The sequence below is a fragment of the Pan paniscus genome, chromosome 14 (assembly GCF_029289425.2).
Source record: "Pan paniscus chromosome 14, NHGRI_mPanPan1-v2.0_pri, whole genome shotgun sequence".
NCBI lineage: Eukaryota > Metazoa > Chordata > Mammalia > Primates > Hominidae > Pan > Pan paniscus.
The window spans coordinates 27,173,317-27,190,285 of NC_073263.2; the positions used below are offsets into that span (position 1 = coordinate 27,173,317).

The following is a 16,969-nucleotide window of genomic DNA, read 5'->3' on the forward strand; positions in this document are numbered from 1 at the left end:
AATAATTGTCTTGGTCCACACATAAAATACACTAACATCAATGATAGCTGATAAGCTTAAAAAAAAATAATCCCAAAAGCCTTCCTGGGCTGCATGTGGCACAGGCTGAACAAACTTGAACTTAAGGTTTCATAACCATCTCATGAACAAGAAAAGTTCTCAGCAAGGAAAGAGGCTTCTTTAAAGGTTTTCTATTGTAAACTTTTTATAATGGCATTAAACTGTAATTTTTAAGAGGAAAAGTAATTCTGAACCTTGCCATAAACTAGGGCACAAACACACAATTTAAAAACAACAACAACTAGCACTTACAATTACCAAAGGCTTAAATGTTAAATCGTTAAGGGTGGGTTGGAGATGAGTGGTAGAGGGTAGGAGGAATGCTATATAGCTGATGTTGCTTGGCAGAATTTCAAAGAAACAATTAAAATGTTACATATTTAGTACAACATGTAGAATATTTTTCAAAGGCTTTATTTCTCTGTTCAAAGATAGAGACTGTCCATGTCTCTTAAAATTCTTCATTTCACTAATACATAATCAGTTAAAAATAGTAATTTTATTTAAACATGTTCATCTTTCATAAATATTTTATCTGTAGGAGAAAAATGTTTGCTCTTCTCAAATCAAAACACATTTGTTAAGGGCAGAATTTCATTCAAATAAGAAGGTGATCTTAAATGTGAAATTATCAAATTTATGCAAACTACTGCTAATGCTCTATTTCTACCAATAATTAAGAGATTCCTGTAAACCCTAAAAGCTCAAGAGCAAAGGCACATGACAGCCATGCAACTTTTATACAATGACTCATTGTTGCTGATGCTAAAATCCTATGAATTTCAATGAAACTTACAGACTTACCAATTTCTAACAAACAAGTGAGATTTGTATACCGAGAAGCCGCAAACAGTCGTAGTAATCATATTCTGCGCCGCATAACATCATTCTTCTTGCTAGTTTATGTTGGTTTTAGAACATGGCTGCAAATTTTTTTGACTTCCTATCACAAGGTGAAACCTAGGTCCCCTTTTCCTTGGATATGGGTGGGTTTATGACTGCTTCCAACAAAGAAGGGATGCCAGGCAACTTCAAGGCTAGATCATACGAGGCCATGCAGCCTACTAGACACTGAACCACTTACGTAAGAACTTTAAATACCCTGAGGCTGTCATGCTGGGAAGGCTACCTGTAGCCTCTCCAGCTGACAAGTCCCACGCACCTAGTCATTCCCATCAAGGTGCCAGAAATGTGAATGAAGAAACCATCTTGGAAGTAGACTCTCCAGTTACAACTGTTGCAGTCCCTGGCTTTCAGCTCCTTCCCAGCTGTGGCACACATAAAGATGGCAGAGACAAGCCATCCCTGTTTCATCCTGTCTGCATCCTGACTCACAGAATCAACAAATGCTTCTTGTTTTATGTCTGTATGTCTGGGGTGGTTAGTTTCTCAGCAATGAATAACTGAAACATAGATCCACAATTTAATTGGACTAACATGAGATGACTGTCAACTTTGGGCAAATAAACTGAAAGACTATAAAGACATGGTTCTGTTTCTAAAGGAATCTACAACCCGGCATTAGATTCTAACTTGCAAAGACTACCTAACACCTAGAAAAGTATCTGGCACATAGCAGATAATCAATATTTGCTGAATAAACAAATGAACTATATTATTTAGGGTTGAATGTTGTATAATATACATTTCTACCTGAATTTCAATGTTCTTATTTAAGAGAACAGAGAAAGGTCAGGCTGTTCATCACTATCTGTTCAAATGGCATATAAAAATCATATTACATTTTATAATTTTTTTACATTTATATACTCAGTAATCACTCTTAGCTGTCTGTATCAGGCAAATCACCACCTTTTCCAATCATCCATCTTTTCACTGTATCTTTCATGTTACAGGCCTAAGATACTTTAGAAATGATAAAATTGGTTACTTCAATACTAATAAGCACAGCTGGAAAATGAAACCTTCAACGGGATAAGCCTTTACCAACATGTAAATGAAAAGGCAGTTTGCAATTACCAAGGTTTTTTAAATGCTCATTATAAATGGTTTGATAAGAAACACTAGTAATAGTTCAACTGCAAATTAAATTCTTGAATGCATGTTAATTAAAGGAATATTCCTGAAAATCTGTGAAACTGTTATCTTTCAGCTCTCAAAATCATAAATAACTGAACTGACATTTCATTCAGTTCCTCTAACATCTCATAACTGATGTTTAGAAAAGAAGCCTATACACTGAAAAGAACAGTTCTACTGAAAGAAGCAGCTGAAATATTCTTCAGCCATAACTAGTCCTGACTCAGACTAGTATATTCAAAAGACCAGTGTCCGTTTCCAGGAGGCCTCTGCCATCATGTTCAGATTCTATGCTTGCTGGTTACAGAAGATATAAAAAAATGCAATGCTACATTATTACACGCATTTTCAAAAGTCTGTCTATCCTACTCTATCTTACCTCCTAGTTCTAGACAACACAGTTTAGAGTTAAGCATTCTATAAATCTAAATGTTTCCAACATTTTAATAACATCTTTGTTTTTTTCATTGTTTCTCATGTCAACTCTGATGTTTAGAAATAAATATCAACAATATATTGATACAAAATGAATGTGTATTTCATGTGCACATGAACGAAACTTTGACTACTACATAGCAGTAGAGAACATGACTTGACCTGTGATAGAGTCAACATGGTTTATTAGAATAGTAAACAAGAACAGTAAAGCTTGAGTCTAACTACAGCATTAACTAAATTTTTGTGACTCAGTCTCCTTATTCATAAAATGAGGGGGATTAGATAATCTCCTTCAAGTCTATGATTTTATGTGTGAGTATAATAGCAAGCCATTCTATATCAGACTTACACTCTTACATCTAAGTCCAGTATGATGTAGTACGCATTGTTTTTCACAGCAATCGAGATTACTGCAGATTTATACTGTACAACTGGCTTAACTTGAAATTACAAACCAGTATTTATTTCTGCCATTTTATGTGATTCTACACAAATGACGTATACTGTAACTCTTCCTAAGTTAAAGATCAAGTCTTTTAGCAAAATCGAATTATAAAACTCATCAGCTAAATAAATTACTTAACCTTTTAAAAAGCTTTTATGAGAACAGAAATTCCCACTAAATATTTATTTTCCAACTCCTAATTCTTGTTCAGTCTAGTCCCTGAACCCAGAATCTTTACAAGATCTTAGCAAATAAAATAATGTATTTATTTCCATATTGCAACAAAATTATCGTTTTTATTGGCTGCATAATATCCCACTGAGTTTATGTGCATAGCATTTTTTAACGCTTCCCTACTTTTAAATAACTGATTCCAATTTACCAAACTATGCACAATGTTGCACTGAACATATTTACATACAATTTTTCCTCCTTTTAGATTATTTCCTTAGGATAATAAACTAGATAAAAGGAGATTTACATTCATATAGTTTTTAAAAACTAACTGCCAAACTGCCTTATAGAAAGAATCTATCATAATATCCTGTCATCCATTTGAATATATCAGTTTCATATTACAGCAGCAGAAATATTAACAGGTATAAAACAGAACTTCCTCACTGTAGTTTCTGTATTCATGTTTTTGATAAATAATGTTAAATACTGTTCCATACGACTTATTTATTGTATCTCTTCTGTACTTGATTTACCCATTTACTTACTAGTGTTCTGCTTTGTTTTGTTTTAATCAAGTTTTTATGTTCATTTGAACCACCTTTTTCCAAAATCTGGAGTTACTTCTTTTATATTTTTTGCTTACCTGTTTTTGAGATGTGCCTCCAGATCACAGCGTTGCATTACATCTTTGCACACTGAAGAAAATGGACATAAAACTAATAATTTGTCTAGGAGTTTATGAACTAGAATACTAGACTTCTTGCACAACTTAAAATGAAGTCTTTTCCGGTCCAACGGACAGAAATCTTTCTCTTGTAAAAAGTTTCTGAGGCACTTGTAGCAGAATGTATGTCCACAGGGTGTGTCTAGTGGCTGCAGCAGAGGCTGAAGGCAAATATGGCAGACTAGGTCATCATCCACTTCATTCTGGTAATTGTACAAATGGTTTTCTCTTGTCCAGTGCTGTTGGCCACATTCAAAACACAAGGGGTTTAGAGAAGAGGAGGAGGTCTGTTCCACAGACACCATCTCATCACTTGTTGTTCCCATTTTGAATCAATTCTGTATCCTCATGTGTTAGACTTCCACTTCAGGCTTGGTTTCCTTTAACAGACAGTGATGTATCTGACTAAAGTTAAGGTGTGTTTTTCTAGATAAGCAAAACAAACACATGAAAAAAGGTAATTAATATCAATCAAGATAGGTTAAAAGTATCAATGTAATATTACTGGTTAGCTTTTTTTAGTAAAAAATTAAAGGTTCAATCAGGTAATAAATTAGTCATAAAAAATGAAATTAATTTTCTAGTTGGCTAAGAATGACTTACACTGCCAAGTTCTTTTTGATTATAATTTTTAATTGTCTCATTTGTTTTTTTATTTATTTGCTTTTTAAGTCAGGGTCTTGCTCTGTCACCCAGGCTGGAGTGCAGTGGTGCAATCTCAGCTCACTGCAACCTCTGCCTCCCAGGCTCAAGTGACTCTCCCATCTCAGCCTCCCGAGTAGCTGGGACTACAGGTGCACACCACCATGCCCTGCTAATTTTTTTGTATTTTTTTGTAGAGACAGGGTTTCCATGGTGGAAAGCCCAGGGTGGTCTTGAACTCCTGGACTCAAGCAATCAGCCCTCCCAAAGTGCTAGGATTACAGGTGTGAGCCACCGTGCCTGGCTCCCACTGTCAAGTTCTTGATAAAAAAAAAAAACTTTTTATGAAAGATAAAGACACCATATATTATATAGTGTGACATAAGAATCAATTTGTTTTACTAACTGAAATCCCCAAATATGTCACTGTTCAATGGTAGTTTTAAAGCCAATTAATTGTGCTAATAGTAATGCTGTTTGAGGTATATAATACATTTGCATGTCATCTTAGACATGCTTCTTTGCTTCTGATTGATTTTATGCATTTACAGTACAATATCAAAGATTGTGTCTTCGAAATGTAGTCTCAAGGATAATTCAGAATCAACTAACACAGGAACAGAAAACCAAATACCACATGTTCTCACTCATAAGTGGGAGTTGAACAAGGAGAAGAAATGGACACAGGGAGGGCAACATCACACACCAGGGCCAGTCAGGGGATGGGGGGCTAGGGGAGAGATAGCATTAGAAGTAATACCTAATGTAGATGATGGGTTGATGGGTGCAGCAAACCACCATGGCACATGTATACCTAATGTAACAAACCTGCACGTTCTGCACACATATCCTGGAACTTAAAGTATAATAATAATAAAAAATGACCTTTGCTCAGCACTATGGGAAAAATGAATTTCAAAATATGCATGATTTGAATACTCTCTCCATATGTAACACAGATTATAGAAAGATGCATCTGCATAGCATATATAAATAACAGCGCAAACGCTGCAAAGTACAATACTATTTTATTCCACTAAAAGAAAAAAATCTGTCAAAATTCAATTAAACACATAAGATATGTTATACATTTCAATTTCACCTCATAGTATTCCATACTTCGATTTGGGCTTGCTTACTCAGAGCAGCAGAGAGAGAGAGAGAGAGAGAGAGAGAGAGAGAGAGAGAGAGAGAGGGGGAGAGGGAGAGGGAGAGGGGGGGAGAGAGAGAGAGAGAGAGAGAGAGAGAGAGAGAGAGAGAGAGTGTGTGTGAGTGTGAGAGTGTGAGTGTGTGTGTGTGTGTGTGTGTGTGTGTGTGTCCTCTCCAATATAACTTTTTTTTAAGTTCGATCTGTTGCCCAGGCTGGAGTACAGTGGCGTACTTGGCTCACTGCGACCTCTGCCTCCCCGGTTCAAGCGATTCTCCTGCCTCAGCCTCCCGAGCAGCTGGGATTACAGATGCCTGCCACCACGCCTGGCTAATTTTTGCATTTTTAGTAGACACAGGGTTTCACCATATTGGCCAGGCGGGTCTCAAACTGCTCACCTCAGGTGATCCACCCACCTTGGCCTCCCAAAGTGCTGGGATTACAGGTGTAAGCCACCATGCCCGGCCCTCCAATATAACTCTTACAGCAGCCTCCTCCAGGGTAGTGCGAGCCGAGCCAGGAATGCTCCCCTCATCTAACGGTTTCCATCTTTCTACTGCTGAAGGATCAGGGATTAAATATTCAACTCCAAAGGCAGCAGCTCTGTATTTCTTCTTCTGTAAATATTTACATAAGAAGAGACTCTAGAATGTACCAAACGTTGAATATCGAGACAGAAGAGGTAGGGAGAGGACAGTTAAAACCCATTATTAAAATTCAATTTAGTAAGTACTCTAAGAAAAGTTATGCACAGGCTGTTATGTGAGAGACATGAAAAGAACTGGCATCTAACTCTGGCTTTGTGGCCGGAAATATTTTCAAAAGGGGAAAAAAAAACATGGGACTGCTGAGTTGTGACAGGAAGTATCAGCCAGAGAGAAAAAATGGACAAGGGCACCTTGGGTGAAAAAAAGCATCAGCTAAGTTGCAGGGGCTTGAGGGTACACAGCACATTCAGGGAATATGAAGCAGGTAAAACTGTGCAGCAAAGAAAACACACTCAGGGGAGGGGAATTCTAGAACTCAGCGTGCCTGCCCCAAGAACCTTAAGAGTAGGATACCATGTTGAGGCTACTAGCATTTCTATTTCAATAACAAAATTCTCCAATCACGTATATGTATTTGCTTATTTATTTAAAGCATTTATTGGAAAAACAACATTAAAGTAGGCCAGGTGCAGAGGCTCACTGCTGTAATGCTAGCACTTTGGGAGGCTGAGGTGGGAGGACTGCTTGAGTCAGGAGTTCGAGACTAGCCTGGGCAATATGGTAGGACCCTGTCTCTACAGAAAAAAAAAAAAAAATTGCTGGGCATGGTGGCATGTGCCTGCAGTCCCAGCTACTCAGAAGGCTGAGGTGGGACGATCCCTTGAGCCCAGGAGTTTGAGGCCAGCCTGGCAACATGGTGAGACCCTGTCTCCACAAAAAATAAGAAAATTAGCCAGGCGTGATGGTGCATGGCTGTAGTCCCAGTTAATTGGGAGGCTGAGGCAGGAGGACTGCTTGAGCCCAGGACTTTGAGGCTGTAGTGAGGCAAGCTTGCACCACTGCACTCCAGCCTGGGCAACAAAGCGAGACCCTGTCTCTAAATAAATAAAAATTTTAAAAGAAAAACATTAATGTTTTAACAGATTTAACAACTGTCATAAATTAGGAGGTGGTGGCATAGGATTCAGGTGGGACAGTTGGCCTCAGATAAATTGTGTTTTTAAGAACTAATAAAATAATACTAGCAAGGCTGGGCACGGTGGCTCACGCCTGTAATCTCAGCACTTTGGGAGGCCGAGGCAGGTAGATCAACTGAGGTCAGGAGTTTGAGACCAGGCTGGCCAACATGGTGAAACCCCATTGCTACTAAAAATATAAAAATTAGCCGGCTATGGTGGTGGGTGGCTGTAGTCCCAACTACTTAGGAGGCTGAGACAGGAGAATCACTTGAGCCTAGGAGGCGGCAGAGGTTACAGTGAGCAGAGATCATGCCACCGCACTCCAGCCTGGGTGACAGGGTGAGACTCGGTCTCAGAAAAAGGAAAAAAAAAAAAAAAATGGGCGAGGCGCGGTGGCTCACACCTGTAATCCCAGCACTTTGGGAGGCTGAGGCGGGTGGATCACGAGGTCAGGAGATCGAGACCATCCTGGCTAACACAGTGAAACCCCGTCTCTACTATATTTTTAAATCAGCCAGGCGTGGTGGCGGGCGCCTGTAGTCCCAGCTACTCAGGAGGCTGAGGCGGGAGAATGGCATCAACCTGGGAGGTGGAGCTTGCAGTGAGCCAAGATCGCACCACTGCACTGCAGCCTGGGCAACACAGGAAGACTCTGTCTCAAAAAGGAAAAAAATAAATAAATAAATAAATAAATAAATAAATAATAAAAAAATACTAGCAGCCTATAATCTAAACTCTATCAATACCAACATCAAGAAAGCAAACATTTCTCGCATTTCATAATTCATGTTCTTCTCCCTTTGAGCATCGTAACTTTTAACACGTCAGTGCAAGTACATGAGATTAAGGAGAGAAACATCCTGTATCTCAGCCAGACAGACACGTCCAAGCTAGGTATTTTAATACGGAATTTCTGCAGATTCTTGTTTCCTACCCAATAGCAAGAATTACCAATTAGCAAGAATATTCACTTATTTTTTATCCCTCTTTGTGATAGTGTTTATTCTAATTTTTCTCTTCCTCAAAAAAAAACTACAATTCTAGCCTCCCACATGATGACTAAGAAAGTATTTAAGACGATTATATTTTAGCTACTTTCTAAATCTCTAAATAACTTCAGTTCTTTATTTTCATTTTATCAAAAAACTTTTCATGAAGAAAATTAACATGTTCCCATTTAGTAACAGCGGTCTATCTCAAAGGGTCAATATAAAGAATAAGTGTATATATATATACACTTATATATATATACTTACATACATATATATATGTCAGTACATATATCTATATCTATATAATATCTAAGTTCAGATAAATATACGTATATATATATACACACATACACATATATATTGCTGTATCTGGCAAATCATAGGTGCAATGTAAGTGCTATCTGTTATTAAAAATAGAGAATCAAATGTTCACACAGATTTTATTATTTGCACAAAGCCATATAGCATATAGTTACTTAGTAAGAAAGAAGGAAGATAAACCCATTCCTTCTGGCTTTAAAATAACATAATAGGAAAGATATTCCAGGAAAGCTTTAGAGTATGAGTTTTGTAAGGAGAAAGGCACCCTGACCTCACTTCTCTAAGCCCCAATCCCACCCCTCTTCTCCCAGCTCAGGCAGATCTTTCTCTTTCTGCTTTGTGTGCAAGCTGGCTGTACTGCCTTACACTACTCTCACACTGGGGTCCCTCACTGAACTATCAGCTCTAAGAGTGAGCCTCCCACAGGGGAGGAGCTCAATAAATGTTGAATGACCAACTGGGTGACAATAATGCTTTCTCTCAGCAAGTTTAGGTGAACAAAACTACATCTATGTGTACAGGAGGATATGCCCATGTTCATATATGTTTGAGTTCAGATATTATATATCTGTGAGCAGTGTGAAATACTAAAGTACAAGTTAAATAATAGTCTCAAACATTTCCTAAAATATAAAGATAAAACGTAGCATAATGTGCATCTTTTCTAACTGTATAATCTATTTAACAGTATTGCTGGAATAGTAAAGAGAAGGAAGCTGTTAGCCTGGGCGGGATTATTACAACACATTTAAAACAATATCTTGAAAAATAGCCAGTGCAATAGGAAGGGAGTTTACTACCTAATTTCAGTTAAGATTAACATGCTTGATCTTCCTGGTTTAAGGGATAAGAATATCCACAAAGACTCTCAGAAAGAACTATGGTTTTCCACCATCAGTTTGCATACTCCAAAACTATGTATTATTCAGTCCATTTCTCTCGATGTTACTCCTGACTCAGATTTAAAGGGTCTTCACTGGCCCTAACCTAAGAGATCCAGCTCAGGGAAAAAGACGATGAGCTAAGAGTTACCACCGAAGGTTAGACAGGAAGCATCTGTGGTTCCCTTAACTCATCGGTACCAGGGGTCTAAGAATACCCTACCTCTCAAGTCCCCCTGGCCCATCCTTCTCATTCCTTAGCTTCAGCTCAAATTCTGCCTCCTCCTACTCTTGAGCACTCCCCCCCTTCCCTTCTGCTCCTGCTGCCCTTTACACATATTTTCCCTTCAGCAATTCCTACAGTGCATGTTTGCTCATCTGCCTCCCCTCCTCTTTGAGGATAAAAATAGCCTTTTTAATCTTTTGTATTCCCACTTCTTAGGACATACTAGGCATTTAAAAAAGATTGTTCTCAGGCTCATACATGATCCTGAAATGCAAAAAGGGTCCTGATATGTATAACTATATTCATATATGAGGAAATATTGTGCATTTGTGGCACTTCAAAGGAATCAACATATGAACCCAGCCCGTTAATTTACAAATGCACAAAGAATAAGGTAATACTCCCTTTAATCTTCAAAGGGGTAAGAGAAAAAAGTTTCCCCACTTGGTATCAACACAAGAAAGTTTTCTCATGGTATATGTCACATACCAGCTTTGATAGCTGCTTCTGTATAAAGCAGTGCTGTCGCCAGGCGCGGTGGCTCACGCCTGTAATCCCAGCACTTTGGGAGGCCAAGGCAGGCAGATCACAAGGTCAGGAGATTGAGACCATCCTGGCTAACACAGTGAAACCCCATCTCTACTAAAAATACAAAAAATTAGCCGGGCATGGTGGTGAGTGCCTGTAGTCCCAGCTTCTCGGGAGGCTGAGGCAGGAGAATGGCATGAGCCCTGGAGGCGGAGCTTGCAGTAAGCCGAGATGGCGCCACTTCACTCCAGTCTGGGCAAGAGTGCGAGACTCTTGTCACACAAAAAAAAAAAAAAAAAAAAAAAGCAGTGCTGTCAAACTTGTTTGACTTCAGAATCCTTTTATCCACTCTGGACAAGTTTGGCAGTTTCCTTAAAAAATTCATGCAACTACCATATAATCCAGCAACTATACCTTTAAGCATTTATCCCAGAGAGGTGAAAACTTACATTCACACAAAAACTTGTGCACGAATGTTTCTAGCAACTTTTATTTGTAGTAGCCAGAAACTACAAAACAACTCAGATGTACTTCCACTGATGAATGGGTAAACAAACTGTGGCACATCTATACCACAGTTTTACTCAGCGATAAAAATGAATGAACTATTAACCTCTATGAACAACAACCTCTATGAATCTCCAGAAAATTATGAGCGAAAAAAGCCAATGCTAAAAAGCTGCATACTGTATTGTTCCATGCATATAACATTCTTGAAATGACAAAATTATAGAAATGGATTAGAGGTTGCCAAGGATCAAGAAGGGTTAGGGGCAAATAATAGGGCAACACAAGGGGTTATGTGACAATGGAAATTTTATCAATTCCAATATCCTGGTTATGATACTGTACTATAGTTCTGCAAAATGCTACTATTGGGGGGAACTGGATAAAGGGTACATGGGATCTCTCTGTATTATTTCTTCTTACAACTGTATATGAATCTACAATTATCACAAAATAAAAAGTTTAATTAAAAAATTACTGAAGCTCCTAAACAGCTTTTATCTGTCTGTATTCATTATGTTAGTAATGAAGATTCAAATATCCATGTTCATAAAAAAAAAACCCAGTAGATTAACATTTTTATGGAAAATAACTTTTTTCAAAGTAAAAAACATAGAAGAAATATATTATTTTACATGTTTGTTAATCTGGAGTCTCATATATGTTTCTGTTTTTAATCTGTCATGAGCTCACATGTGAGGTCTGGAAAATTCTACTAGACACTTGTGCAAAAAAGAGTGAGAAAGGCATTGTGAAAACAGTTTTGACCCTGTGGATTCAATGAAAGAAAAGGGGGTAAATGACTGATACAGAGCATCGAAGAGTTCTAAAACCCTTCTTTCACAAGAAGTACCGGTCAATAACCAACAATCCTTTTGGAAAAGCAAAAACTAAAAATGGAAAAATGCTTGATTGAGCCTTGCTATAGGAGTCTGTCTTTCCCGGAATAAAGTTCTTTCCCCAGGGCCTCTTCCTACTGGAAGAAGCATATCTGGATATTTAGCTGCACAGAAATATTTGCCGTATCATATGGGAGCTTCACATAAATTTTATTCTATAAACTACTGGCTATAACTATAATCTACTGGCTTTGCTTAAATAGTAATTAATCACATACACACACAGAGGGAGTTTGAATTTATCTCTAAAACACGATTCTGTATCTGTTTATATATAATAAAACACTTATTGGTATATTTACCTTTTAGTCTCAGTATTTGTTCATTTTTATTTTTTGATAACTTTAATCTTTTAAATATTCTATATAAGGGAGGTCAAATTGTGGCTAATAGAAAATTTTAAATTTTAAACGCCCTTCACCTTTAGTTCTCCTAATTTTGAAATTCTCCTAAACCATGATGAAAAAGGTTTTTTTAGTGCAAAGTGATCAAGGCAAAAACCAAACTGGGTTACCTGCCTAATTCCTACACTGAGACAGTTATACTAAAGTTATACTTTCAAAGGTTACTCTAAATCATGTTACCTTAATTTGGAAACAGAATTTACATAAAATTATTTCAAAAAGGAAATATATTAAATATCATGCTAAACCTTTCCAGTAACATCTAGATGAACCTCTGCCAATAAGACCGCTGTGGAAAGAACTTTGCTCCAACAAGAAAGACTTCTCCAGCACCTCCAACACGTGGGCTTTCTTCATTAACAGCAGTCTTCACCAGCCAGCTGAGTTGGGGCAATTTTTTTTTTTTTGAGATGGAGTCTCGCTCTGTCACCCAGGCTGGAGTGCAGTGGCGTGATCTCGGCTCACTGCAAGCTCCGCCTCCCGGGTTCATGCCATTCTCCTGCCTCGGCCTCCCCAGTAGCTGGGATTACAGGCGTCCGCCACCACCCCCGGCTAATTTTTTTGTATTTTTAGTAGAGACGGGGTTTCACCATGTTAGCCAGGTTTCACATGTTAGCCAAAAGTGCTATTTAGGAGATGCTGCTGCATCTATGGTTGGTTTTTTATTTTTATTTTTATTATTTATTTATTTATTTTTTGAGTCTCACTCTGTTGCCCAGGCTGGAATGCAGTGGTGTAATCTCGGCTCACTGCAAACTCTGCTCACTACAACCTCTGCCTCCTGAGCAGCTGGGATTACAGGCACATGCCACCATGCCTGGCTAATTTTTATATTTTTAGTAGAGATGGGTTTTTGCTATGTTGGTCAGGCTGGTCTCGAACTCCTGACCTCAAGTGATCTGGCCGCCTCGGCCTCCCACGGCCTCCGAAAGTGCTGGGGTTACAGGTGTCAGCCACCATCCCCAGCCCGGTTTTTTTTTAAGGCAAGCACAGGTAAATGTTAGCAGCATAGATGGCTTTAGTACTAACCCAGATGTTAGTAAATAGGTGGTTTTAGATAGCAGATTTTGCCTCAGAGCCAATCTTATACTTTTTCATAAAAAATATCTAAAGCTACAGAAGAAGAAACTTGTCAGTCCTATTTTCTCCAATAAATGCAAAAGAATCAGGTGGATACTGCTATTCTGTGATCAACCTATGCAATAAGGTAAAGGAAATAGAACTAAAATAATATCATGGTGATATTACTAATAAAGATTCCCAGGCTTCATTATCTTAACTAAGAACAAGATATAAGAAATTTAAATGTTGCAGCTTTCAAAGCTAATCAGTGACACCAATAATTTAAAAAGCATATTTAGGATGTTCAATTTGCTCTACTTATAACTTTATATATGTATTATATATATGAAGTGTATATATACATATACTATATATATGTGTGTGTGTATATATATGTGTGTGTACATATATATATATGTACACACACACATATACATATATACCATCAGATTAAGAATAACTTTGGGTCAGACCTTGAAGAGCCATATTTGTGCTTTCTCAAGGCCAGACTAAATAGACAATGGCCTCAGGGGCAGGGACCAGAGCCTTGTTGGCCTTGATGTTTACACAGAATGATTCCCATGTGCTGACACAATGTCTTCTAATTTACTTAAGTTACAGTTCTAACACTGAGAAAACTTAAAAGAAAATACATTGTAATTCATTACAGATTCATATATATCAAATATCCCTGCAAAATACAAATGCATGTTACATGATTCAAATATTAATAAAATATTTGCACTGTAAAGCCAGAACTATAAAGAGGCTGTACTATATGAAGCCCCTAGGATGATCAACAATGCACCTCCAATTATAGTAGTTTCCTGTGTTTCCAAAACAGATTCAAACAAAATCCTAGGTTTCACATGTTAAGTTGCTATTACCTGCCTTTCTGACATCTCCACTAGGGAGTGAACTTTCACAAACCAACTATATTGAAAAGCATACTAATTATTCTTTTCCCTAACCTCAAACCTGACCTCCCATTCTTTTTCCTGTCTGTTCGTCCATCCATCTAGGATTTATTGAGAATCTCCTATGTGCCAGACACTACTGTTCCAGGGCTAGGAATTGAGCACTGAACAGACAAAAATCCCTGCCCTTGTGAAGTTAACAGGGGGAGAGGGTGGAGGATAGACAACATATAAGAAGAAATGAAATGCAGTATTTTAGACGCTGAAAGGTTTTACAGAGCAAAGGAAAGCAAGGCAGGGAAGTCAGAGTACTGGGAGGACAGCTATTTTAAACAGCATGATCAAGGAAGAACTCACTGAGAAGGTGGCATTTGAATTTAAAACCAAAAAGAAGTAACTAGAAAGCCATGCAGGTATCTGGTGTAAAAATGTCTGTTACAGGCAAATGAAACAATAAGTACAATGGCCTCGAGGCGAGAATGTCCCTGGTGTGTTCAATGAACAGTAAGGAGGCCAGCATAGATAAAATTAGGAAAGTTCAGAGAAGACATCAGAATGGTTACTGGGCTAACTAAATCTTGTAGGGCCTAAAAAACTTTGGTTTTTACTCTGAGTCAGATTTTAAAAGATCATTGGCTGCTATGTTGAAAATAATCTGAAGGGCTCAAAGGCAGAAGCAATTAAAAGCCTACTGAAATATTCTGAGCCACAGATGATGGTAGATTGAACATGATGAACATAGTTGAGATAAAGAGAAATTACTCAATTTTAGATATATTCTGAAGGTAGAACCAATACAGTTTGCTGATTAATAAAATGTGTTCATGGGCTGATGGGAGGGGGGAAGGTCAAGGGTGACACCAAGATTTTTGATCTGAGCAACTGGAAAGATGGGGTTAGCATAACTGAGATGCACAAGTCTGTAAGAGAGCAGGTTTAATGGGTATGCTCAAGCTGGAATATGTAAAATTTGGACTGCCTGTTAGATTTCTAAGAAGAGACACTGAAGAGACAGTTGCACACACAAGTCCAGTTCAAAGACAAAGACTGGGAAGATGATATAAATTAGGAAACACTGGTGTAAAGATGGTATGGAAGGCCATCAGATTGGAAAAGATCACTAAAAGTGTAGATGAGTGTAAGCAGCAAAGAGAAGGGCTGATTCAGGACTCCGCCTTGGCACCTTTCTGGGGGATGAAGAGGACCAGGCAGACGAGGAGTGTCCACTGTGATTGGACGAAAATTAAGAGAGTATTGTACAGAGAAAGCAGATAAAGAAAAGGGTTCCGAGGAGGAAGAAATAATCAACTGTGTCAAATCCTGTAAGCAAGTAAAATAAGATTAGGACTGAGAATTAAGCACTGGATTTAGCAGCATGAATTCATTGGTGACCTTGATAGAGTTTTGGTGGAGACAGCAGAAGCCTCCTGGAATGAGTTCAAGTGAGAATTGGAAGGGAGGAGTTAAGAGCATAGACAATTCTTTTGAGAAAATATGCTAAATGAAAAGGGGAAATTTGTATCTTGGTAGGAAGCAAAACAATCAGAGGTGATAGCATTCCACCCCATTAACAAAACATTTTTCACCCCCATGTTTACAGGTTTATGATTTGCATCTGTCTACATCCTTTCTTCTTTTGCCATATCTCTCCCTCTCCTTTCTAAAAGCTAGTTTCTCCTCCACCTGGGTTCATCCCTTTGGAAGCCTTTGTCATTTATCTCATCTTCTTCCAATCTCTAACTTTCTCCCCATCACGTACAAAAACATTCATGTCTTATCAACTTTAAAAATAAAAACAAATCATTCTTCTACAATGGTTACCCTTTCCCTCACCTCCATTTCATCTCCAATAGTTTTGAAAAATACCATGCTGCAGTTGTCAACTCCTTACCTAAAAGGGCTTCTACCTCCATCAGCCACAGAGACTAGTTTCACTGTGGTTATGAATGTCTAACTGCTAAACCTAATGCCAGTCTCAGACCCTCATACTACTTTATCTCTCTTCAATATCACTAACGTCTCTCTCCTTGAAACTCTTTGCTGGCTGAAACTTTTTTTTTTTTTGAGATGAAGTTTCACCCTTGTTGCTCAGGCTGGAGTGCAATGGTGCAATCTTGGCTCACTGCAACCTCCGCCTCCCGGGTTCAAGCGATTCTCCTGCCTCAGCCTCCTGTGTAGCTGGGATTACAGGCGCCCACCACCACGCCTGGTTTGTTTGTGTGTGTGTGTGTGTGTGTGTGTGTGTTTTTTTAAGTAGGGACAAGGTTTCACCTTGTTGGTCAGGCTGGTTTCAAACTCCTGACCTCAAGCGATCTGCCCGCCTCTGCCTCCCAAAGTGCTGGGATTACAGGTGTGAGCCACCACGCCCAGTCTGCTGGCTGAAATTATACCATTCTTGTTCTTGTTCTCATCCTATCTATCACTCTTTTGTAACAGCTGTCCAATTACTTCCTTTATACAAACCCCAAAAAAGTCAAACTGTTGGACCAAAGTGAAAGGAAGACTTCTGATTTACATTACAAAACTGCCCTCCAAAATGGTGAACAAAATTTGGACTCCTACTAGCAATGTATAAATATACTAACTTTTTCAAAATTGTTCTAAGCCTAGTCAATTTTCTTTTAATATTTATAAATTTTATAGTTGAAAATATTTCATTGTTCTTTTAATTTGCATCTTTTTTAGTCCAGCTAAATTAAACATATGATTATTATCCTTAGTTATCTTGTGAAGTGTCTGTTTATAACCTTAGCCCCAGTGTTTTCTTATTGAATTGTACTGTTTTTCTTATCAATTGATTTGAACTCAACATATTAAGACAGCAACCCTTTATCACATTATTATAGTCACCTCTCCCAAGCCTCCTGTTTGCCTTTTAGTTGTCTACCAGCAT

General features: G+C 38.2%; 1 protein-coding gene across 4 annotated transcripts in view; it reads right to left on the bottom strand.

Annotated features, from left to right (window-relative positions):
• The window catches only part of LNX2 (ligand of numb-protein X 2), a 75,353-nt gene that overhangs the window by 31,643 nt on the left and 26,741 nt on the right, over nt 1-16,969 (bottom strand). For 3 of the 4 annotated variants that reach the window (XM_034936491.3, XM_034936490.3, XM_055097172.2), the window contains one exon: nt 3,804-4,310. In XM_034936491.3, coding sequence (XP_034792382.3) covers nt 3,804-4,210 — 407 coding nt within the window. In that variant the 5' untranslated portion in view covers nt 4,211-4,310. Of the gene's footprint in view, nt 1-3,803; nt 4,311-6,089; nt 8,379-16,969 lie in introns of those variants that run through there. The other variant, XM_055097173.2, reaches the window with a different exon arrangement.